Raw genomic sequence first — 23,371 nt, 5'->3', positions numbered from 1 at the left:
TGCAGTGAGCCGAGATTGCGCCAGCCTGGCAACAGAATGAGACTCCGTGTGGGAAAAAAAAACAAAAACAACAAAAAAAACCCTATATATATATATATATATAAAACCTATATATATATATATATATAACCTATATATATATATATATATATGAGGAGGAGAAGGTTTGGCAAAATGGGGTTATCAACACATCATGCTGGACCCCATAAATGTATACAATTATGATTTGTGAATTACAAATAAACTAAAAAACAGGGGTGGCGATCCTGAGGCTTGGCTAACGGAGGGACAGATGTACATCCGGGATACAGACATGATCCTGGAAGGGCAGGTGGGGGCAGATCCAGGAAGGCCCTGAAGGCCATGCTAAGATTGGTCTTTATTCTGTAGGCCAAAGACAGCCACTGAAGCTGTATGAGCAGGACAGGCAGGTCAGTCATTCGTCACATATGTTTACTGAGTTATGCTCCAGGAGCTGCTCTGGGTGCTGGAGACGCTGCACTTAACAAAATCTTGCTGCCCGGCCGGGCGCGGTGGCTCACGCCTGTAATCCCACCACTTTGGGAGGCCGAGACGGGTGGATCACGAGGTCAGGAGATCGAGACCATCCTGGCCTACACGGTGAAACCCCGTCTCTACTAAAAAATACAAAAAACTAGCCGGGCGAGATGGCGGGCGCCTGTAGTTCCAGCTACTCGGGAGGCTGAGGCAGGAGAATGGCGTCAACCCGGGAGGCGGAGCTTGCCGTGAGCTGAGATCCGGCCACTGCACTCCAGCCTGGGCGACAGAGCGAGACTCTGTCTCAAAAAAAAAAAAAAAAAAAAAAAAAAATCTTGGTACCCTAGAGCTTATATTCTAGCAAGTGATTATGGCTGGAGCGTATTCACTGTGTGCTCTGCATTCCACGTGCTTCATGCATGCTGTTCAATCTTCCCAGCATCCTTGTGAGGTACTTACCATTATGACCCTCTTTTTGCAGATGGAGAAACAGACACAGGGGATGAGGTAACTGGTCTGTGGCCACGGAAGTACTGTGAGATAGAGCAGGATTTGAACTTGAGCCCTCTGGACCAGATTCCTTGATCTAAGCCACAAAGCTTCTCTGATCACCTCCCTTTTGTCCCAGGACCGCAGGCTGACTCCCAGGCCTGCACGCGGGGCCTCCGTGAACACAGGCCCTCTCAGCCTGGCAACATGGGCCAGGCAGGGCTCACCGTGGCAGAGGCTCAGAAGAGAATAGTGGCCAGCCCCACTGTGGCTCTCAGAGGGAGCGGCACCCCCCCAGTCCTGTCTCTGCCCCCTGCAGCCCAGCGGATGGCCGTGAGAGTGGGCAGAGCCAGGGCACTCTCTCATTTAACAGATGGGACAGCTGGCACTGCGAGAGGCCCAAGGCCGCCATTTCAAGGGGAACTGTCTCAGACCCCAACATGCAGCCTCGGAGAGAGCAAGGAAGGAGCCAGCGTCTTCCAGGAACGCCTGGAGTGGGGCATCTCCCAGCCCTGGGCTCCCTCCATCACCCTGGGGCTCACTCATGCAAGGGGAGAATTGGGTCCTTCAGGGTTGAATTTAGAAGCAGACCAGGCCTGAGCAGGCAGAGCCTCGCAGGCCCCTAAAACCCCATGAGGGAGGCCAGCAGCGTCTTTTGGACAGGAGGATTTGTCCAAAAATCCTGGGTTCTCTACAGAGGGGCACACCGACTGGTGGGATGAGGACATCCAGCCCAGCAACCAGGACATGGGACACCAAGGTTTTCAGATGACCTTGGGTGGGTGGTAAAGAGCGTGGAGGAGGGAAGGCAGGACAGCCTAAGAATTAGCTCAGGAGGCCCACAGCAGGGCATCGAGAGCCAGACTGCCTGAGCTCAAAACCCTTCCCGGCCTCCCCCGCTGTGTGACAGAGAACTAGTCACTCAACCTCTCTGTTGTGTACTCTGTAAAATGGGTATAACAATGGCATCTTCCTTCCCAGCTTGTTTGAGGATCATGAGAATAAGGCACACAGGGAGTTAGCAGCGCGTCTGGCGCACACCACCAGCTGCTGCTGCTATGACCTCTGCTAAGCACCTCACGTGCTTAGCTCGGTCCCCAGCGTCTTCCCATTTGTTCTCTGCAGATAATGCGGGAAGGCACCTGGGGCATTGCTTGGCAGGTGCTTGGTAAATGTGGCTGTTAATAGTAATGATGATGACGATCATCACAGCAGGCCTTCAAGGTGGGTGTGCGTACGCCACCTCCCAAATGAGGCTCAAGGCCTCACAAGGAGCCGGCTGTGTGGGCAGGACCAGAGCTGTGTTCAGGGGCAGGTCAGGCCTCCTCAGGGGGGCGGGGTGAGAGGGAGCTTTGCGGAGGAAGCCAGGTCTGGGCGGAGGGGTTTATCAGTCAGGTTCAGATTGGTTACTGCAGCCATCGCCTCGGAATCTCGGCAGCTTGAAGGATCAGAGGCTCCTTTCTCACGCCTGCTGAGTGCTGGCAGCAGACTGGTCATCGAGGGCTCTGTGCCTTCCTCACTCTGTGACCCCGATCGATGGAGCAGACACCATCTCACAGGCTGCTGGCTGCTGTAGGAGAGTGTCAAAGAGCTCCAACCGCTTGGCTATTTACATTTAAATGCATGAAAATTAAAGTAAAATTTGAAATTAGTCACAGTCCAGGGGCGCACCAGCTGCCTGTGGCTAGTGGCTCCGGTCCTGGCCAGCACAGATGGAGGATACTTCTGCTATCACAGGACATTCTACTGGACAGTGACCTCCTAGAAAGCCCCCCACCAGAAGTCAATGCTCCAACCTGGCAGGAATACACATTCTTCTTCTCAAAAGTCACACGGGGGCCGGGCAGTGCCTTCCTACTATGCCCACAAGGTGGGGAGGACCAGAAATATTTGGGGAACAGCATCATGAGCACCAAAGAGTGGGTCCTGGGTCAGGGTGGGTCAGAGAGCAGAAGGGAGATGACCCAGGTCGACAGGTAGAGAAAGGAGAACTGAGCCAGCTGCTGTGGCTCACACCTGTAATCCCAGCACTTTGGGAGGCCGAGGTGGGTGGATCACCCGAGGTCGGGAGTTTGAGACCAGCCTGGCCAACATGGTGAAACCCCGCCTCTACTGAAAATACAAAAATTAGCTGGGCGTGGTGGCGGGCGCCTGTAATTCCAGCTACCCAGGAGGCTGAGGCAGGAAAATCGCTTGAACCTGGGAGGCGGAGCTTGCAGTGAGCTAAGATCATGCCACTGCACTCCAGCCTGGGCGACAGAGCAAGACTCTGTCTCAAAAAAAAAAAAGAGAAAGGAGAACTTTAAGAGACTAGCCGAGGCAGGCAGGAGGCATCATGGGGACCTCTGTGAGGAAGTACAGGGACCGGAGCTGGCACGTGTACCCCACGACACGCTTCCCAACCCCAGGCCTCGCCCTTGCCCAGAACAAAGAAAGGTGAGGGTTATAGGCATCTCCTGGGTAGCGCCCGGCACAAGCCTACCCGTGCACACCGTGAGGTTAGCACTGTCCTGATTTGAGGCTGGAGCATGGCTGGGGTGTCCTCTAAAGCACACTACTCCATTGGAGAATTGGCCCAGAAACCAGGCCTGGCCCGCCCCCCGCCTTTCCTGTTCGCCTCAGCTAAATAGATCAGAAGGAAAAAGTCTGTTTGATTTTAATCTCGACGCAGGACACTGGAGATTACATTTTCCACGGAAAATGTCAGCCACTGCCGAAAATAGGACTTTGGAGAAAATGCTAGAAAGTGTATTTTTAGGCTATATATTTTCCTCCTGGATTCCTGCAGTCCAGTGGGCTGCTTGATACTCCCCAGGGTTCAGCTGCCAGGTGCAGATCCTAAAGCTTCCAAACAGGTGGTCCGGGGAGAGGACTCCCATAGGAAAGAAATGCCTGCAGGCCAAAAACAGGTGGACCGATGCGAGGCCCTGTTTCCAGTGTCAGGAAGGAGGAGGTGGAAGAGAGCCAGCCAGGGCCGGGGCCTCAGATTCCGCACGGCTAACGAGCTTCGGGGAGATGCCGCAGATGTCCGGAGACGTCCTATGAGTGGCAAGGGACAAGAGAAGGCAGGACTCGGTTAGACTGTGGCCTGGGAAGGGGGAGCTTCTCCAAGCCCATCCTCCAGAGCCCGGCTCCCGCCCCTCTCTTCCCCACACAGACCCACTCACTCATTGTGTGGCTTTGCTCAAGCCACGCCTCCACCGTGATCCTTCAAGCCCCGGTCTGTGAAGTGGAGGGGCTGGAACTCTCTGCAGCCTCCCCTTTAGGCTACAGGAATGATTCACCGACGTCAGGGGCCTGAGGCACCCAGCTCTGCCTGATATGAAAGGTGCTTCGGGAGATGTTGGAGATAAAAATCAGCACCTAGGCTGGGGCGCGGTGGCTCACACCTGTCATCCCAGCACTTTGGGAGGCCAAGGTGGGCAGATCACAAAGGTAGGAGTTCGAGACCACCTGGCCAACACAGTGAAACCCCGTTTCTACTAAAAATACAAAAATCAGCCGGGAGTGGTGCTGCGCGCCTGTAATCCCAGCTACTCGGGAGGCTGAGGCAGGAGAATTGCTTGAACCTGGGAGGTGGGGGTTGCAGTGAGCCGAGATCGCACCACTGTGCTCCAGCCTGGACGACAGAGCGAGACTCTGTCTCAAAACAAAAAGCACCTAAAGTGAGGCGGGTGCTGTTGGAGTTTGGAAACAATGTTCTTCACCATGTTGTGTTGGGGGGTGGGGCTGGGAGGTCTTCACTGAACTCACCTGGAGTGCAGGGCCTGGGGGGACTGCACTGTGGGAGGGATTCTAACTGCGGGGTGCTGGCTGCTAGGGTCCTGTCCAGGGGGAGCCCCGCTGTGCGGTGGGGCTCAGCAGGCCGGCCCAGCTGCAGACCTTGTCCAGCTGGTCGCTGGGGAGCAGGGATGTCAGAGGCCTGGTGAGCGGAAGACGCCTGAGCCGGTGTTCTCCGTTTGAGGGAGGGGCTGCCTTGCTGCGGGGGTGGGAGATGCTCAACAGGACTATGCGGCCATCTAAGGAAGGGCTATGCAGGGGAGCCGTGAGAATAGCCCGCTCTCTGTGTGACCTGGGTGGGGGAAGTGTCTCTTTTCTAGGCCTCAGTTTCCCCTCTGTGAAATGGGGCAGGGAGGGGCTGGAAGGACCCTCTTGGTTCCGATCTCATCCCAAGATGAGCCAAGTCACCCTAGATCTTCCTCAATTTGAGTGGGGGGAGGGTAGAGGGGTGGAAGCATTTGGGTCCAAACCATTTATCCTGTGACCTCAGAGCCCTGGGGGATACATCCAGTCCGTGGTGGGGGTCTGGGCGGGCACGGTGGGCAGGTGCTGCCAGATTCCCCCGAGGCCCCCTGCGTGACCCACTCCTCTTTTGTCTCCTCATGGCTCCCGTGGCTGCCTGGATCCTGCAGAGCTCCCGACTGAGGAAGGTGAGGCTGGCACCGTGATGGACCGCTAGGCCGCGGGACAGCATCCCTGCGTCCTTCACCGTCAGGTCGTGACTTCCCTCTCCCCGCTGAGTGAGGCCTTGCTGCGCTCCCCAGGATCACCCACCTGAGCCTCTCAGGGATCTGGGTCCTCCCTCTTCCGAGTGCAGGGAGAGAATGGGAGGTTTCCGGGGCCATCCTAGCTCCAAGTGGGAAGGGTCAGTGGTGGGGGCCCAGACTCACGCATGACTCCTGTTCCCAGGGAAGTCCCTGTGGGAGCTGGTGCTGGAACAGTTTGAGGACCTCCTGGTGCGCATCCTGCTGCTGGCCGCCCTTGTCTCCTTTGTAAGTGGGGCCCTGCCTGCCATCCTGTGGGAGTGGGTCACCCTGGAAGGAGAGCCAGGCTGGGCAGTGCTCTGAGGCCCTGGAGCCTGGCCTTGTTCTCCACACCCTGGGCCTGCTCTCTGGCCTTCCCTGGCCCTGCCCTGCTCAGACTTCAGCTTCCCTTGCCTGAACCCTCATGGCCCCTATACTGGGCCCCCAGCTTCCACCTGACCCCTCCAATCCATCTTATCCTCTGGCTCTCAGCGAGCTCTCCAGCTCACATCCGCCCCCTGCCCCCCCGTGCTGTAGCCCAGATCATTCTTTGTTGGCGGCAGGGGGGAGCTTCCCACTGTAGGGTGTTTAGCAGCATCCCTGGACCCTACCCACCAGATGCCAGTAGCACCTCCCAGCTGTGACCGTCAAAAAGGTCTTTAGACAGCCAGGCCTAACATCTCATGACTGAAATCCCAGCACTGTGGGATGCCGAGGCAGTAAAATCACTTGAGCCCGGGAGTTTGAGACCAGCCTGGGCAACATAGGGAGAATCTGTCTCTACAAAACATACAAAAAAAATTTAGCCGGGTGTGGTGGTGCAGGCCTATAGTCCCAGCCACTCTGGACGCTGAGGCAGGAGAATCGCTTGGGCCCGGGAGGCCGGAGCTGCAGTGAGCCGTGATCACACCACTACGTTCCACCCTGGGCAACAGAGCAAGACCTTCTCTCAAAAGAATAAAAATGTCTTCGGACATTGCCACATGCCCCTGGGGGGCACATTACCCCTGCCTGAGTGCTGCTGCTGGAGCCCCTTTTGTGGGTCCCAGTGCCCCCCACAAGGACTCTGGGGTGTGAACCTCCTGCAGCCTCCTCTTGGCTGCTTCTCCTTGCTCTTCCTCCTTTCCCAGTGATACTTCGCTGCCTAATGGGTTTTGGATGCATGCATCAGAATCACCTGGGCTTGGCTGGCTGCGGTGGCTCACACCTGTAATCCTAGCACTTTGGGAGGCCGAGGCGAGTGAGCTCAGGAGTTCAGCCTGGGCAACATGGTGAAACCCCGTCTCTACTAAAATATAAAAAGATTAGCCAGGCATAGTGGTGGACACCTATAATCCTATCTACCCGGGAGGCTGAGGCACAAGAATTGCTTGAACCTGGGAAGCGAAGGTTGCGGTAAGCCAAGATCGAGCCACTGCACTCCAGCCTGGGCAACAGAGCAAGACTCTGTCTCAAAAGAATCCGTAGGCTTGCTGACACACAGATGACTGGTCCCCACCCCAGAATTTGTGACTCAGGAGGTCTGGAAGAGGCCCTGAGATCAACATTTCTTACAAGTTCCCAGCCGCCGCTGCTGGTCTGGGGACTACGCTGAGATGCTCTGCTCCAGGCAGACAGTAAGGCCTGGGCAGGCACCCGTCCCACTGCCCCACAGCCTTGAAGGTTGGCCTGGGTGGGGTGGTCACTCCTGTGGGGTGGGCATCCTATGCCAAGGCCTTCTCAGAGGAGTGGCCCTCTCCAAGCCAAGGGCTCCCCAGTGCTATCTCCCCAAAGCAGGGGAGCAGACAGGAGATCCGGGGTGCCAAAGAAAAGAAGAGCAGATCTTGGCCAGCAGCAGGGCCTGAGCTCACCAGCTGTGATCTTGCAGGTCCTGGCCTGGTTCGAGGAGGGTGAGGAGACCACGACCGCCTTCGTGGAGCCCCTGGTCATCATGCTGATCCTCGTGGCCAATGCCATTGTGGGCGTGTGGCAGGTGGGAGGCACTGGGGGTGGGACCGGGCCGGGGGTCTCCCAGCCACTAGGAGTGCCCTCCACCTGGTGCTGGCGTCCTGCAGACCCTTCTGCTTCCAGCTCCATCGCAGGCCCCAGGGGAGTGACTCCAAGGGGGCGGCCTGCTGGGGGCAGCAGGGCAGACCGCCTGCCTGCCTTCTGTTCTGCAGGAACGCAACGCCGAGAGTGCCATCGAGGCCCTGAAGGAGTATGAGCCTGAGATGGGCAAGGTGATCCGCTCGGACCGCAAGGGCGTGCAGAGGATCCGTGCCCGGGACATCGTCCCAGGGGACATTGTAGAAGTGGCGGGTATGCCAGGGGGCTCCTCTTTTTATTTTATTTTCTTTTTATTTTATTTTATTTTTGAAATGGAGTCCTGCCCTGTTGCCCAGACTGGGGTGCAGTGGCGCAATCTCGGTTCACTGCAACCTCCCGCCTCCCAGGTTCAAGCAATCCTCCTGCCTCAGCCTCCCATAGGGGCCTCCTTCTTTTATTATATAGGCCTGGGAGCCCCATCCCTGTCTGTGCCTCCATCATTCGTGCTGTATGCACAGAGGGGGTGGCCGTCGGATCCCTCCAAAGCCCTTTGGCCAAAACCCTGTTGGACAGATGAGACTGTGGGCCAGAGGGACAGGGGTCCACCAGAGCGATCACAGCTCAGCCACTCGACGCCCAGCCCCAGCCTTGGGTCCTGGGAACCCTTCTGGCTTTTCCCAGCTGGTGGTGCCCAAAGCCACTCTCAGCCAAGTCATTCTCCCCGCACAGTGGGGGACAAAGTGCCTGCTGATCTCCGCCTCATCGAGATCAAGTCCACCACGCTGCGAGTGGACCAGTCCATCCTGACGGGTGAGGCCCCCCCGCCGGGAGGCCGGGACCTAGTGGACCGGGACCACGGGATGGGACCACGGGATGGGGCCACAGGATGGGTGTGTCTTCATGTGGGGCTTCTCATCTCTGATTCCATGACCAGGTGAATCTGTGTCCGTGACCAAGCACACAGAGGCCATCTCAGACCCCAGAGCTGTGAACCAGGACAAGAAGAACATGCTGTTTTCTGTAAGTCCCTCAAATGTCTGAGGCCTTTGCCCAGACAATGATAAAAATAACAACATTAAGATTATTATCACACCTGTAATCCCAGCACTTTGGGAGGCTGAGGTAGGTGGATCACTTGAGGTCAAGAGTTCGAGACCAGCCTGGCCAACATGGCGAAGCCCTGTCTCTACTAAAAATACAAAAAGTTAGCTGGGTGTGGTGATGCGTGCCTGTAATCCCAGCAACTTGGGAGGCTGAGGCAGGAGAATCGCTTGAACCCGGGAGGTGGAGGTTGCGGTGAGCCAAGATCACGCCACTGCACTCTAGCCTGGGTGACAAGAGCAAAAACTCTGTCTCAAAAAAAAAAAAAAAAAAAAAAAGATTTGTTTTTTCTGGCCCTCTTGCCCGGGCTGGAATGCAGTGGTACAATCTCGGGTCACTGCAACCCCCACCCCCAGGTTCAAGCTACTCTTGTGCCTCAGCTTCCCAAGTAGCTGGGACTACAGGCACCTGCCACCACACCTGGCTAATTTTTGTATTTTTAGTAGCAACAGGGTTTCACCATGTTCACCAGGCTGGTCTCGAACTCCTGACCTCAAGTGATCCGCCCGCCTTGGCCTCCCAAAGTGCTAGGATTACAGGCATAAGCCACTGCACCCGGCCCAACATTAAGATTAATCAACTTGGCCGGGCGCGGTGGCTCACGCCTGTAATCCCAGCACTTTAGGAGGCCAAGGCGGGCGGATCACAAGGTCAGGAGATCGAGACCACGGTGAAACCCCGTCTCTACTAAAAATACAAAAAATTAGCTGGGCGCGGTTGTGGGCGCCTGTAGTCCCAGCTACTCGGGAGGCTGAGGCAGGAGAATGGCGTGAACCCGGGAGGCGGAGCTTGCAGTGAGCCGAGATCGCGCCACTGCACTCCAGCCTGGGCGACAGAGCGAGACTCCGTCTCAAAAAAAAAAAAAAAAAAAAAAAAAAAAAAAAAGATTAATCAACTAAAGTCCTATGGGGAAGAACCTCATCAATTCTTGATAATACATGCAAATTTATAGTAATAATAGCTCGTGTTTACTGGGGGCTGTGTGCCTGGTACTGTTCTAAGCCCTTTACACATACTAGTTTATTTAATCTTTATACCAAATCTTTGAAATAAGTACTCTTGTTATGCTTGTTATCAATATTTTCCAGCAAGGAAACAAGCACAGAGAGATTAAGTAAGTTGCCGAAGGTCACACAGCCAGTGAGTGGCAGAGCTGGGATGAACTCAGACATCCTGGATTTCTGCTGGGAGACCTTGCCTTCTCCTGGAGAGGGGCAGAGACCCCCTGTAATCACTCAATAGAAATGCTCTAGTGGAAAGAGGTCTGCCAAAGTGGTGGAGGATGGTGGGCATAGTCCATTCTCCGATAGGAAAACTGACCCACAAGGCATGATGCCCGGCTCTTCTCAGAGAGAGCGATGGGTTCAGCTTGGAGAGACCTGCCTCCGTGGCCTCAGAGAAAGTTAGCAAGTGATACTCACAGCTGCCCAGCAATAGCCTGAGGCCAGCAAGGAGCATTTGGGGCCACAAGGAAGGGTCAGGCCAGTCAGACAATGGCCCAGGCCACAAGTTATAAGGGGATAGAAGACTCCCTGGAAGGGAAGAGGAACGAAGAAAGTGAAACTCACCCATAACTTTTTTTTTTGAGACGGAGTCTTGCTGTGTTGCCCAGGCTGGAGGGCAGTGGCGCGATCTCCGCTCACTGCAAGCTCCGCCTCCCAGGTTCACGCCATTCTCCTGCCTCAGCCTCCCAAGTAGCTGGGACTACAGGCACCCGCCACCACGCCCGGCTAATTTTTTTGTATTTTTAGTAGAGACGGGGTTTCACCGTGTTAGCCAGGATGGTCTCGATTTTCTGACCTTGTGATCCGCCCGTCTCGGCCTCCCAAAGTGCTGGGATTACAGGTGTGAGCCACCGCGCCCGGCCAACTTTTTTTTTTTTTTTTTAATGACAGAGTCTCGCTCTGTCGCCCAGGCTGGAGTGCAGTGGCACAATCTCGGCTCACTGCAACCTCTGCCTCCCGGGTTCAAGCCATTCTTCTGCCTCAGCCTCCCAAGCAGCTGGGATTACAAGCACATGCCACCATGCCTGGCTAATGTTTGTATTTTAGTAGAGACAGGGTTTCACCATGTTGGCCTGGCTGGTCCCTAACTCCTGACCTCAGGTGATCCACCCGCCTTGGCCTCCCAAAGTGCTGGGATTACAGGTGTGAGCCACCACGCCCAGCCCAGAACTCTTCTTGAGAGGGGCCTACCTAACTGCATGGAAGCCTTGGACAGGCTTCTATTCCCTGGCACTTGCCTTGGCGTGGGGAGCAATGGTGACAGCCATTGCTCCAGTATCAGCAGCTGTCACTAAGAAGCTTTGGAGGGGCCGGGCCTGGTAGCTCATGCCTATCATCCCAGCACTTTGGGAGGCCAAGGCAGGAGGATCACGTGAGCTTAGGAGTTTGAGACTAGCCTGAGCAACATAGTGAGACCTCATTTCTACTAAAATTCAAAATTAAACAAAAAAAATTTTCTAAAGTAATAATAAAAAGAAGCTTTGCAGGAAGGTTGTCTGGCTGGGCCCTGCATGTTGGGGACTAGAGCTGCATCGCTTAAGACAGAAGAGAGGCTGGGGCCTGCCCTCTCGCCAGCCTCAACAGCATATGCTTTTGAAGGGGTACCGAGTTCTCAGCCTCCTCCGAAAAACTATCTGGGGCCTCTGCTGGATCACTTTACAGAAGAGGACACCAAGCCACAAGGCTGGCTGTCCCTTATGCTAGGAATTGAGGATTTTACTGGAGCCTTGGAAATGGATGAGCTGAGGCTCAGGTTTTGTGGATTTTTCAGTAAATATTAATGGGCTGTTTATTGAGTTCGTAGTCAGCTGTGCTCCTGTGTGGCTATAGTGGTTGTTTATGAATCACATTTTGCGGGACGGATGCCTGTGCTGCGCTGGTCCATTATATTATCGGTATCAGCCCCCGTGCTTCCTCTGTGCCCGGCCCCATGCTAGGCACTGGGGATACGGCGATGAACCCAATCCCTGCCTTCCTAGAGCTGACACTGTCATGGGAAGGCAGCAGGGAGCCAATGCATACCTAGCTACAGAAGTCTAGAAGCACTAGCAACATGGAGAAAAAGAAAGCCGGGTAGAAGGAGAAGTGCCTTACTCCGGCTTGAGGGAGTCAGGGGTCCGGCTTGGCTGCTGAGCAGCTTTTTCCTTGTCTTTCCCTCGGCCAGGGCACCAATATCGCCTCGGGCAAAGCAGTGGGTGTGGCCGTGGCCACCGGCCTGCACACGGAGCTGGGCAAGATCCGGAGCCAGATGGCAGCGGTGGAGCCCGAGCGGACGCCGCTGCAGCGCAAGCTGGATGAGTTTGGGCGGCAGCTGTCCCATGCCATCTCTGTGATCTGCGTGGCCGTGTGGGTCATCAACATCGGACACTTCGCCGACCCGGCCCACGGTGGCTCCTGGCTGCGCGGCGCTGTCTACTACTTCAAGATCGCCGTGGCCCTGGCCGTGGCGGCCATCCCCGAGGGCCTCCCGGCCGTCATCACTACGTGCCTGGCACTGGGCACGAGGCGCATGGCACGCAAGAACGCCATCGTGAGAAGCCTGCCCTCCGTGGAGACCCTGGGCTGCACCTCGGTCATCTGCTCCGACAAGACGGGCACGCTCACCACCAATCAGATGTCTGTCTGCCGGGTGAGTGACGGCCAGCTTGATGTTGCTGTGCATTGCTAAGCGGGCTGGGCTACCTCTCTGGGTCTCTCCCCGACCTCCTTTTCAGTGAGGGATGGAGGAGAGAACCTGTGGGCTGCCCCTTGGCCCAGAGCAGGTCTAGGTTTTCATGAGATGACAGGGAGGCTATAGCAAATCATGCCTGGGTAGCCTCATGTCACTGAGGCCTGTGCGGCACTGTGGGGCCCTGGCCAGGTTGCTGACAGTCTGTTAACCTCAGTCTCCTCATCGGAAGCCTGGCTGTGTGAGGCCTGCTAGGTAAACATAAAGGACAAAGGAGAGGCTCAAGCTCAGCCTTGGCGTAGGAATCAAGCTGGACCTGGACCCGGGTTCCATCCTGTCCCAGCATGGCTCTGTGCAGTCAACACCTGTCACCAGATAAGCCAGCTCCGGTAACCCGGGAAGGGCCGGGGCAGGAATTATTCATTCCCTGGCACTTGATCCCACATCCTGGGCCCACCCCCCACATGGCCAAGGGATTCTGGTTGAGACTTCAGCAGGTCCATGGGGCAGAAGGCTCCTCCTGGCCCAGCAGATGGGTGAGTGGGGAGATGGTGAAGGCTCTTCCCAGGCCCCCAGTGCCTGTCTGTCACCACTGTTTCCATATCTGCCCACTGGGCTTGGTAACCCAGGCTCTGTATTCTGAGACCCTAAGGCCTTCTAGGAGCCCATCAAAGGCTGCTTTTGGGGAGGGGTGCTAGCAACCTTTACTGTCCTGCTAAAAGCCCTCGTAGGATTTTATTTAAACAGAGTGTTTCTTGACTAAGAATGAGATTTTTTTTTTTTTTTTTTTTTTTTTTTTTTTTTTTTGAGGCAGACTCTCACTCTGTTGTCTAGGCTGGAGTGCAGTGGCATGATCTGAACTCACTGCAACCTCTGCCTCCCGGGTTCAAGTGATTCTCCTGCCTCAGCCTCCCAAGTAGCTGGGACTACAGGCATGTGCCACCACGCCCAGCTAATTTTTGTATTTTAGTAGAGATGGGGTTTCACCATGTTGGCCAGGCTGGTCTGTAACTCGTGACCTCAAGTGATCCACCTGCCTCGGCCTCCGAAAGTGCAGGGATTACAGCCCTGTGCCCTAATAAAGATTTTTTTTTTTTTTTTTTTTTTTTTGAGATGGAGTCTCACTCTGTCGCCCAGGCTGGAGTGCAATGGCACGATCTTGGCTCACTGCAACCTCTGCCTTCTGGGTTCAAGCAATTCTCCTGCCTCAGCCTCCCAAGTAGCTGGGATTACAGGCACGCATCACCATGCCTGGCTAATTTTTGTATTTTTAGTACAGACGGGGTTTCACCATGTTGGCCAGGATGGTCTCAATCAAGCTTGACCTCGTGATCCACCTGCCTCATGATCCACCCGCCTCGGTCTCCCAAAGTGCTGGGATTACAGGCGTGAGCCACCATGCCCAGCTAATAACAAACATTTTAAAAGTGCAGTGTGGGGAAGTTGTAGAGGCCTTACGTGCTGGATGCTGGGCTGTGCTTGCTTGGGTGACTATCCCCAGGAGTAGGGAGGAGAGTGGGAAGGAAAGGACACTTATTATGTATCTACTGGGCGCTGGGCTGGCCATTTGCTTGAGAATGTGCAGCAAGGCCATGTCCAGGAAGCGAGAACTGTCTCCCCAGCAGAGCTGGCTGAACAGACAAAGAAATAGGCATCCTGGGCCAGGTAAGCCACCCTGTCCCTGAGGTGCACAGGTGGGGACTGGGTGACCCATCAGGCCCTGGGGCAGGGACTCACTCTCTGGGGACATCTCCCTTGAAGGCCAGGAACTCATTTCCTTGAAGGCAAAGGAGGGGGCGGTTCCCATGTTACTAGTGGAGACACTGAGGCTCAGCTACTTGGCCAGGGGTCACACAGTGAGATGGGTAAGGACTCAGGCTTTCTGCCTAGCTCAGGGCTCTCTCAAGCTGGCAGCTGCCCCCAGAGCATTGAAGAATCTGCCGTAAATCCCTCAGAAGTCCAGGACATTTGGACAAACCGGAGCGGGACACACCTGGCAAAGCAGACAGTCCCTGCCTCAGCCTGGACCCTGCGTTCTATTTCCCTCCTGGTGGGGACGGACGGCCAGGCCGGTTTGGCTCTTGGTGGGGCAGGGGGCCTGCAGGACCCCACCCTGGGGTCGGGCTTTATTCAATCTGGCTGCCCAGGGAGGAGGGAGGCGACCCCGCCCGCCTAAGCACGCCCCTGCGCTCTCCAGATGTTCGTGGTAGCCGAGGCCGATGCGGGCTCCTGCCTTTTGCACGAGTTCACCATCTCGGGTACCACGTATACCCCCGAGGGCGAAGTGTGAGTGCGGGGCCAGGGGATTGGCGGGCGGGCGGCCTGGGGGCGGGGCCGAGGTGTCGGTGGGGGGCCCCTGGGGGCGGGGCCAGAAGACGGAGCCCCTCCCGGGGGCGGGGCCAGGGGCGGAGCCCCTCCCGGGGGCGGGGCCGAGGTCCTCGTGGTGACCGCCCCGGCTCCACAGGCGGCAGGGGAATCTGCCTGTGCGCTGTGGCCAGTTCGATGGGCTGGTGGAGCTGGCGACCATCTGCGCCCTGTGCAATGACTCGGCGCTGGATTACAATGAGGTGGGCCCCACCCCCTTTCATGACCTCCCTAGTATGCCGGCCACCAGGACAGACCCTTTTCCCAGCTTCAGAGCTCCCAGGGTTGGCAGCCCTTGCACCCTGGAAGTGCCACACCCAGGGAGCACGGTTACCCCTGCCCACCACTCTCTGCCTCCCCTCCCTTTCCTCAGACAGGCTTCAGAACCCTCCCCCAGAGCTCTTGGGCCGTGGGGGACTACCATGGAAGGGGCTGAAGGGCTGGGGAAACCTGTGGAGGAAAAAGATTTGGGGAACAGGACTAAGAAAACGTTTGAAGCAGAAGGCGCAGCCCACAAAAGGCCCACATTCAGTTAAAGCCTCCTGCGACTTAGGCGTTGACTGCCGTTCACGTGGCTGGGGCAATGGAACGGGCATGCAGCAGGCATCTGCCCAAGGGAAGGTCCTTGGCCAGACCCAGTCCGAGGCCAAGCTGAGGGCAGTAGAGCACCACCGAAGAGTTCTGAGCAGGACAGTGACATGGTCAGATGTGTGCATTTACAGAAGATCACCGAGGCTTCCGTGTGGAGGACAGACAGACAGGAGAGGACTGAAGTCAGGGAGGCCTGTGTGGTCATTCAGCCTAGAGAGATGCGGGCGGAGCCCTGGCTGAAGCCTCCGGGAGAGGGGAGAAGGCACGGGTCAGAGAGATTTAGGAGCTGAAAATCCTGGGACTTGGTGACTGGTTAGGTGGAAGAGAGAGGGAGGAGGCCGGGGTGGCTCCTGGTGGCTCTGTTGACTGGGGCTGCCACTGGAGTGGCAAATACAGAGAGCGGGAGGGGTGGCCTGAGGGGTCCCCAGGGAACAAGGTTCAGCAGGCAGCTGGACATGTGGGCTTGGGGCTCAGCAAAGGGCCCCAGGGAGGGCAGGTGGGAGGGCGGGAGCAGGCCCAGACAGCAGAAACCGGTGAAGGAGGCTGACAGGAAGTGGACGGAGATGCAGGCGGAGGGCAGGGAAGGTGTGTGGCGATCAATGCCAGGGTGGGGGGCTGAATGTCAGTGTCAGACACCACCCCAACCGCAGGGCAGCCAGCCTCGGAAGGGCTCACAGACCTGTGTAAAGGAGATTACACAGAACTTCAGCAAAGGCAGCTTCGGGGCAAGGAGTGAGTGAGGCTGGGGGCACAGGCTGGAGGCTGCCTGCTCCTCACTCCCTATGCTCTGGGTCCTCGCCAGGCCAAGGGTGTGTACGAGAAGGTGGGAGAAGCCACGGAGACAGCTCTGACGTGCCTGGTGGAGAAGATGAACGTGTTTGACACCGACCTGCAGGCCCTGTCCCGGGTGGAGCGAGCTGGCGCCTGTAACGCGGTGAGCAGGGCTGGGGGCTCAGGCCTCCAGCTGCATGGCTGGGGTTTCTGGGACATCTGGAGAAGGCAGAGAGGACAGTGAAGTCTTTTTTCTTTCTTTTTTTCTTGAGACAGAGTCTTGTTCTGTCGCCCAGGCTGGAGTACAGTGGTGCAGTCCTGGCTCACTGCAACCTCCGCCTCCCGGGTTCAAGTGATTCTTGTGCCTCAATCTCCCGGCGTGTGCCACTGCACCCGGCTAATTTTTGCATTTTTTAGTAGACAGGATTTCACCATGTTGTCCGGGCTAGTCTCAAACTCCCGACCTCAGGTGATCCGCCCACCTCGGCCTTGCAGTGTGCTGGGATTGGGATTACAGGCGTGAGCCACCGCTCCCGGCTGACAGTGAAGACAGACTTGGAGAAAAGCGGGGAGAAGGCTGAGTGCGGACAAGGGTTTGGAGTTAGTCTGCACACAGCATGGTCAGGAAATGGCAGCGTATTGCCATTTCTGGGGCTGGAGAGGGAAAGGGAGGCCTTGAATGGCAGGGTCAGAGGAGCACAGATGTTACCCCACACAAAGCAAGAGTCTCTTTTGGGGACAAGCAGCTGGTGGGAAGGCAGGCGAGAGTCGCTGGCTCTGTCCTTCATGCCCTGACCTGCCTGGACCCCGCAGGTCATCAAGCAGCTGATGCGGAAAGAGTTCACCCTGGAGTTCTCCCGAGACCGGAAGTCCATGTCTGTCTACTGCACGCCCACCCGCCCTCACCCTGCCGGCCAGGGCAGCAAGATGTTTGTGAAGGTGGGGGCCTGTCTGGCCTGGGCCCCTGCGCACCCTGGGGCACCTGGTCATCCACGCTCCTCTGTGAGCCCCAGTCTCCCCGTGTGAATGACAGGGTTGGGTTAGAAGTTCTCAGGAGCCCCTTTTGCCCCTAACTGGTGGTGTGGGGGTGGTTGGTGCCACCCTTGGTGCTCCGTGTTTCGGAAACTGAGTCCCAGGGAGGGAAAGGAATCAACTCCCGTGCAGACCACTGTCTACAGCGTCTCCATTGCTGCTCCCAAACCTGGAGGGGGAAATACAGCTCTAGCTACACCCTGCAAGGAAGGTTTAAACCCCTTTTGAAATGAAAAGGCTTCTGTACTGAGAGCTTCGGCCACTTGGAAAAGTTAGTGTCCGGGTGACCTTTTAGGAGCAGGAGAAGCCATTGAAGGAGCTTTAGAGACTGTTTCTAGGCCCGGGGTGAAGTCGGAGGTGAGACCTGAGGCCACTGAGGGGCCTGTCACCCCTGGGCCCCCTTCCCAGGGCTATGCCTGCCACACCCTGTGCGTGGCTCTATTTCTGGTCCCCAGGCAGGGTTCAGCCTGCCTCCCTGCTGCTAAGGCCCCTAACAAATTGGAACCCGAGTAGCACCAGGGAGGCAGAGCCTGCAGGAGATGCCGTTCCCACCCCTGCCTGCAAAACATAGCAGTGCCCGGGTCGGCTGTGGGCTGGTGGGGGAAGGGCATCGCTAGGTGTGTGGCTGCCCCCACCCCAGCACTCCCCCCATTCCCTTTAGATTGTCTCACAGGGGGACCCACTTGGTTCTCACTCTGAACTTTCAAAGAATGGATTCTGGTCCCTGCCTTGTGTGTGTACCCTTGGGTGGCCTTTCCCCTTATCTTAGTCTCCGTTTCCTGAGTTTGGGCAGGAGGGAGGGGAGGGGTCCTGACTGACGAGTTGCCTCCTCTCCCTCTCCCTGCCTCGCAGGGGGCCCCTGAGAGTGTGATCGAGCGCTGTAGCTCAGTCCGCGTGGGGAGCCACACAGCACCCCTGACCCCCGCCTCCAGGGAGCAGATCCTGGCAAAGATCCGGGATTGGGGTTCAGGCTCAGACACGCTGCGCTGCCTGGCACTGGCGACCCGGGACGTGCCCCCGAGGAAGGAGGACATGGAGCTGGACGACTGCAGCAAGTTTGTGCAGTATGAGGTGGGTGCGGGAGCCGACTCTCCCCGCAGAACGGGGCGGGTGCAGGAGCCGACTCTCCCCACAGAACGGGGCGGGTGCGGGAGCCGACTCTCCCCGCAGTACGGGGCGGGTGCGGGAGCCGACTCTCCCTGCAGCAGCTGGGCTGGTGGCAGGTCAGGGATGGTCTCAGGCACCGCTTGAATCTGCCCCCTCCCTACAGACGGACCTGACCTTCGTGGGCTGCGTGGGCATGCTGGACCCGCCGCGGCCTGAGGTGGCTGCCTGCATCACACGCTGCCACCAGGCGGGCATCCGCGTGGTCATGATCACGGGCGATAACAAAGGCACTGCTGTGGCCATCTGCCGCAGGCTTGGCATCTTTGGGGACACGGAAGACGTGGCGGGCAAGGCCTACACAGGCCGCGAGTTTGATGACCTCGGCCCCGAGCAGCAGCGCCATGCCTGCCGCACCGCCCGCTGCTTCGCCCGCGTGGAGCCCGCACACAAGTCCCGCATCGTGGAGAACCTGCAGTCCTTTAACGAGATCACCGCCATGGTGAGGCCACTGCCTGGAGCCCCAGGAGCGGGTGATGAGCGGGGCCACAGGGCGTGGAAAGAAGCAAGCCGGGCAACTCTCCCCTCTGCCTCCTTCTTACCTTCTCTAACATCTTATTACCAAAAAATTCAAATACAAAGAGAAATTTAAATAATGTTATTCTGGGCCAGGCACGGTGGCTCACGCCTGTAATCTCAGCACATTGGAGGCTGAGGTGGGCAGATCACTTGAGGTCAGGAGTTCGAGACCAGCCTCACCAACATGAGGAAGCCCCGTCTCTACTAAAAGTACAAAAATTCGTCGGGCCTGGTGGCACATGCCTGTAATCACAGCTACTCGGGAGGCTGAGGCAGGAGAATTGCTTGAACCCGGGAGGCAGAGGTTGCAGTGAGCCGAGATCGCGCCACTGCACTCCAGCCTGGGTGACAGAGTGAGACTCCATCTGAAAATAATAATAATAATTTTATTCTGAACACCTACATATCTGTCATCTAGATTCTACAACTAACATTTTATTGTATTTGCTTTATCACATATCTGTCCATCCAGCCATTCTTTGCCCATCCCTAGCCTATCCTTTCTTAAGTGTATTTCAAAGTCAGTTGCAGATATCGGTATACTTCCTCCTCACCTACTTTAGAATACATATTAACCAGAGAGCAATGTTGTTTATGGTTCTGTTTTTCCTTTTTGAGGTAAAATTTGCCTTCGATGAAACACACAGATCTTCACTGTATCGTCTGATGAGTTTAGGAACATGCTCACACCTGTGTCACTCACAGCCTTATTCAAGATAGGAAAATGCCAGGCATGGTGGCTCATGCTTGTAATTCCAGCACTTTGGGAGGCCAAGGCAGGAGGATTGCTTGAGCCCAGGAGTTTGAGACCCCATCTCCAAAAAAAAAAAAGATATGACACATTACTATCAACTCATGAAGTTCCCGCACACTCCTTCCCCATCTCTGTCCTTTGTCACACAACGGCGATCACTGTTTTGATTTTTTCCACCGTTTATGAGTTTTATCTGCCCTAGATTTTCAAATGAATGGAATCATACTGTATGGACTGTTTTGGTTTTGGGCTTTTTTGAGATCTGTCTGCATTGTTGTATCAGATTATAGCTTTTTTTTTTTTTTGAGACAGAGTCTCGCTCTGTCACCCAAGCTGGAGTGCAATGGCGCTATCTCAGCTCACTGCAACCTCCGCCTCCTGGGTTCAAGCGATTCTCCTGCCTCAGCCTCCTGAGTAGCTGGGACTATAGGCGTCAGCCACCATGCCCAGTTTATTTTTTTATTTTTGCTAGAGACAGGGTTTCATCATGTTGGCCAGGGTGGTCTCGACCTCTTGACCTTGTGATCCGCCTGCCTCAGCCTCCCAAAGTGCTAGGATTACAGGCGTGAGCCACCGTACCCAGCCTGGCTTTCAATTTGACCTTGACCGCAACTCCAGACTTCATGTCATTTGCCATCACTCCTCATGTGGACCTTGACTTGGCCCCTGCTTTTGCCTCGATCTTCGACTTGACTGCAGCACCTGCCTGGCTCTTTACCTGGGCCATCTCCTTGACTTCATTCCTGACTTGACCTCAGCTTTCTCCCTCACCTCAGTTTCCACCCCACATCCAACCTCGACTGCATCCCTACCCTCATTGCTGACTCACCGTCATCCCCATCATCTTCCCTGACCTCACGCTTGATATTCTCCCCAACTTTGTCCTGGTCTGCACCCCTTGCCTTCTCCTCAGCCTCATCCTCTGCCCAGTTTCTAAGTTCATTCTTGAACCCACCATTTGTTCTGTCCAGCTGTCTGCTTCCTTTGGGACATCCCCTAAGATTGGGTGTGGGCTGAGCTGAGAGGAGATGGGGAGGTGGAAGGGAAGTTTCTCAGGCACAGCCCGACCTGACCTGGTCCACAGACTGGTGACGGAGTAAACGACGCACCGGCCCTGAAGAAAGCAGAGATCGGGATCGCCATGGGCTCAGGCACGGCCGTGGCCAAGTCGGCGGCAGAGATGGTGCTGTCCGATGACAACTTTGCTTCCATCGTGGCTGCGGTGGAGGAGGGCCGGGCCATCTACAACAACATGAAGCAATTCATCCGCTACCTCATCTCCTCCAATGTTGGCGAGGTCGTCTGGTGAGGCCGGGCACTCCCTCCTCGCGGCCCTCTCAGTCTGCTCTGTGCCCCTGAGACGGGGAAAATGCCTGTTCCTCGGCCGAGCTGCAGGGATGGGGGGGCCTGTGCCCTACCCTGGCTGGGGCCTTCCAGGGTCCCACCTTGGAGTGGACAGTGAACACCTCGTCGTTCTCCAGAGGCCCTGGTGACCTCTGGATCATGGTCACCCCAGCACCCAAGGAGGTGCCTGAAGAGTCGCCTCTCAGCCCTCCAGCCACCAACTTCCCACTTGCAGATGAGCAAGATGAGAGAAAATCCACACCTTTAGGCAGTCATGTGTGTGTCCGTGTGCGGATGTGTGTGTGTGTGCACGTGGCCTGAGTGCCTGAGAGGTGCGTGTAACGTGTATATGTATGCGTGTGTGCCCTTGTGCGTTTTGAGCGTGAGTACAGGCAGAAGTATGTGTGCCGGCGTGTGACTGTGCACACGCTTGTATTCACATGTGTGGATGCCTGTGGGGAGTGGTGAGCATGTGTGTTGCTGGACATGGATGGATTCTGGATCTCCGCACCTCACGGCAGACGTGTAGGTGTTTGCTTGTGTTTGCGGGATGGTGTGGCACGTGCTAGGTTTTTGCACGTCTGATGCTTGGGCATGCCGTCTTCGTGTGTGTGTGTGTGTGTGTGTGTGTGTACCTGGCCTCTGCTAGGCGTAAAGAGCAGGTATGTCCAGGATCCAGACCTGGGACTGGGGAAGGCAGGGCTGGCCAGGCCCGGGGCAGAGCTGTGTATACACACCCTTCACATCAGAGCTAGCGGAGGAAGGAGGGGCTGCCCTGGAGACAGTGGGTGAGCTCCCAGCCTTGGGTCTGAGCAAGAGCTGGAGCCTCCGTCTGGTGGGGGCTGGGCCTACTGGGGGCTAGAGCCCATGACTCTGTTCCAGCATCTTCCTCACGGCAATTCTGGGCCTGCCCGAAGCCCTGATCCCTGTACAGCTTCTCTGGGTGAACCTGGTGACAGACGGCCTACCTGCCACGGCTCTGGGCTTCAACCCGCCAGACCTGGACATCATGGAGAAGCTGCCCCGGAACCCCCGAGAAGCCCTCATCAGTGGCTGGCTCTTCTTCCGATACCTGGCTATCGGAGGTGAGTGGGGCCTGAGCCCTCCGTGGCGTTCCTAAGCTTCCTAAGAGCCTTGTATCAGGCTTGCAAGATGCAGGCGGTGTGACTCAGCCTGGCTTGTACCAGGAGAAACTGTACAGGCTCATGTAATGGAAAAGACCAGGCACGGCTGGATCTGGGTCTCAGTATCACTAGCATATTTTGGCACTGCCTCAGCTTCATTCTCAGGCCCGTGTCCCTCATGGTAGCAGAATGGCTGCTGCAGCCCCAGCCATCATGCTCACTCCATTACAACCCCAAATTCAGCAGAAGAGAGAGCCTTTTATCATACTGCTCTCCTGGTAGTATAATAAAAGTCTCAGGCCTGGGCTGGGCATGATGGCCCACACTTGTAACCCCAGCACTTTGGGAGGCCAAGGTGGGCAGATCACCTGGGGTCAGTTTGACCAGCCCAGCCAACACGTGGCTCACACCTGTAACCCCAGCCCTTTGGGAGGCCAAGGCAGGCAGATCACCTGAGCTCGGGAGTTCGAGACCAGCCTGGCCAACATGGTTAAACCCCATCTCTACTAAAAATACAAAAATTAGCCAGGTGTGATGGCAGGTGCCAGTAATCCCAGCTACTCAGGAGGCTGAGGCAGGAGAATCCCTTGAACCCAGGAGGCAGAGGTTGCAGTGAGCCGAGATGGCGCCACTGTACTCCAGCCTGGGCGACAGAGCGAGACTCCGTCTCAAAAACAAAAAGTCTCAGCAGGCCTGTTCTCATCGGCCCACACAGGGTCACCTGCTAATCTCCAATCACTGTGGCCCAGGTTATGGCAGATGCTGATTGACCAGCCAGGGCTCACCACTGGCATCGAGGGGAGGTGCCTGCAAACCACATGGCTTAGAGAGGAAAAGGGTGTCTCCCTGCCGGAATTCAGGGAATTATTAGGCAGGGGAAACAGATGCCAGAAAGCCACCGCCATTCTCTACAGCCAGTCTCCTCCCCTCCCCGCAGTGTACGTAGGCCTGGCCACAGTGGCTGCTGCCACCTGGTGGTTCCTGTATGATGCCGAGGGACCTCACGTCAACTTCTACCAGCTGGTGAGCAAGGGATGGCCAGGGAGTTGTTGAACTTACAGCTCGAGCTGTTGGAGTTCCAGGGGAGATGGGTCCAGAGCCGCATGGGGGGCCTGCAGTGTCCTTCCCCACTCATTATACACGAATAAACATCCCCACCTAGGGAACCAGGCTCAGAGCCCGCTGGAAACCCAGAGACACCAGCACGGCCCCCCAAGCCAAAAGGCCCCTCCACATCCCAGTCAGTTAGCGGGGACCAAGGGCCCCACTGCCAGATGTATCTTACCTTCATCAGAGGACCCCTAAAACGTAGAGGCCTCAGAGGAATGAGCCCCTAAATGGTAGGACTTTAGGCAGAGGGTCAAACTGAGGAGATCAAGAATGGAGGGGAGGGCCGGGCG

The 23,371-nt window shown here is 56.5% G+C and overlaps 1 protein-coding gene across 3 annotated transcripts in view; it reads left to right on the top strand.

Annotated features, from left to right (window-relative positions):
* LOC105472072 (ATPase sarcoplasmic/endoplasmic reticulum Ca2+ transporting 3) overlaps positions 1-23,371 on the top strand; it is a 37,602-nt gene that overhangs the window by 5,773 nt on the left and 8,458 nt on the right. For all 3 annotated transcript variants that reach the window (XM_011725014.2, XM_011725003.2, XM_011724997.2), the window contains exons 2-17: positions 5,400-5,417; positions 5,677-5,759; positions 7,378-7,482; positions 7,670-7,808; positions 8,265-8,345; positions 8,470-8,555; positions 11,805-12,269; positions 14,506-14,594; positions 14,773-14,875; positions 16,066-16,197; positions 16,848-16,973; positions 17,919-18,137; positions 18,337-18,672; positions 20,588-20,808; positions 21,730-21,932; positions 22,909-22,994. In XM_011725014.2, the coding sequence (XP_011723316.2) occupies positions 5,400-5,417; positions 5,677-5,759; positions 7,378-7,482; positions 7,670-7,808; positions 8,265-8,345; positions 8,470-8,555; positions 11,805-12,269; positions 14,506-14,594; positions 14,773-14,875; positions 16,066-16,197; positions 16,848-16,973; positions 17,919-18,137; positions 18,337-18,672; positions 20,588-20,808; positions 21,730-21,932; positions 22,909-22,994 (2,492 nt within the window). The remainder of the gene's footprint in view (positions 1-5,399; positions 5,418-5,676; positions 5,760-7,377; positions 7,483-7,669; positions 7,809-8,264; positions 8,346-8,469; positions 8,556-11,804; positions 12,270-14,505; positions 14,595-14,772; positions 14,876-16,065; positions 16,198-16,847; positions 16,974-17,918; positions 18,138-18,336; positions 18,673-20,587; positions 20,809-21,729; positions 21,933-22,908; positions 22,995-23,371) is intronic.

This window comes from Macaca nemestrina, chromosome 17, assembly GCF_043159975.1.
Source record: "Macaca nemestrina isolate mMacNem1 chromosome 17, mMacNem.hap1, whole genome shotgun sequence".
Lineage (NCBI taxonomy): Eukaryota > Metazoa > Chordata > Mammalia > Primates > Cercopithecidae > Macaca > Macaca nemestrina.
Note: the sequence above shows the minus strand (reverse complement) of the source record. Positions and strands in the feature narration are given on the sequence as shown.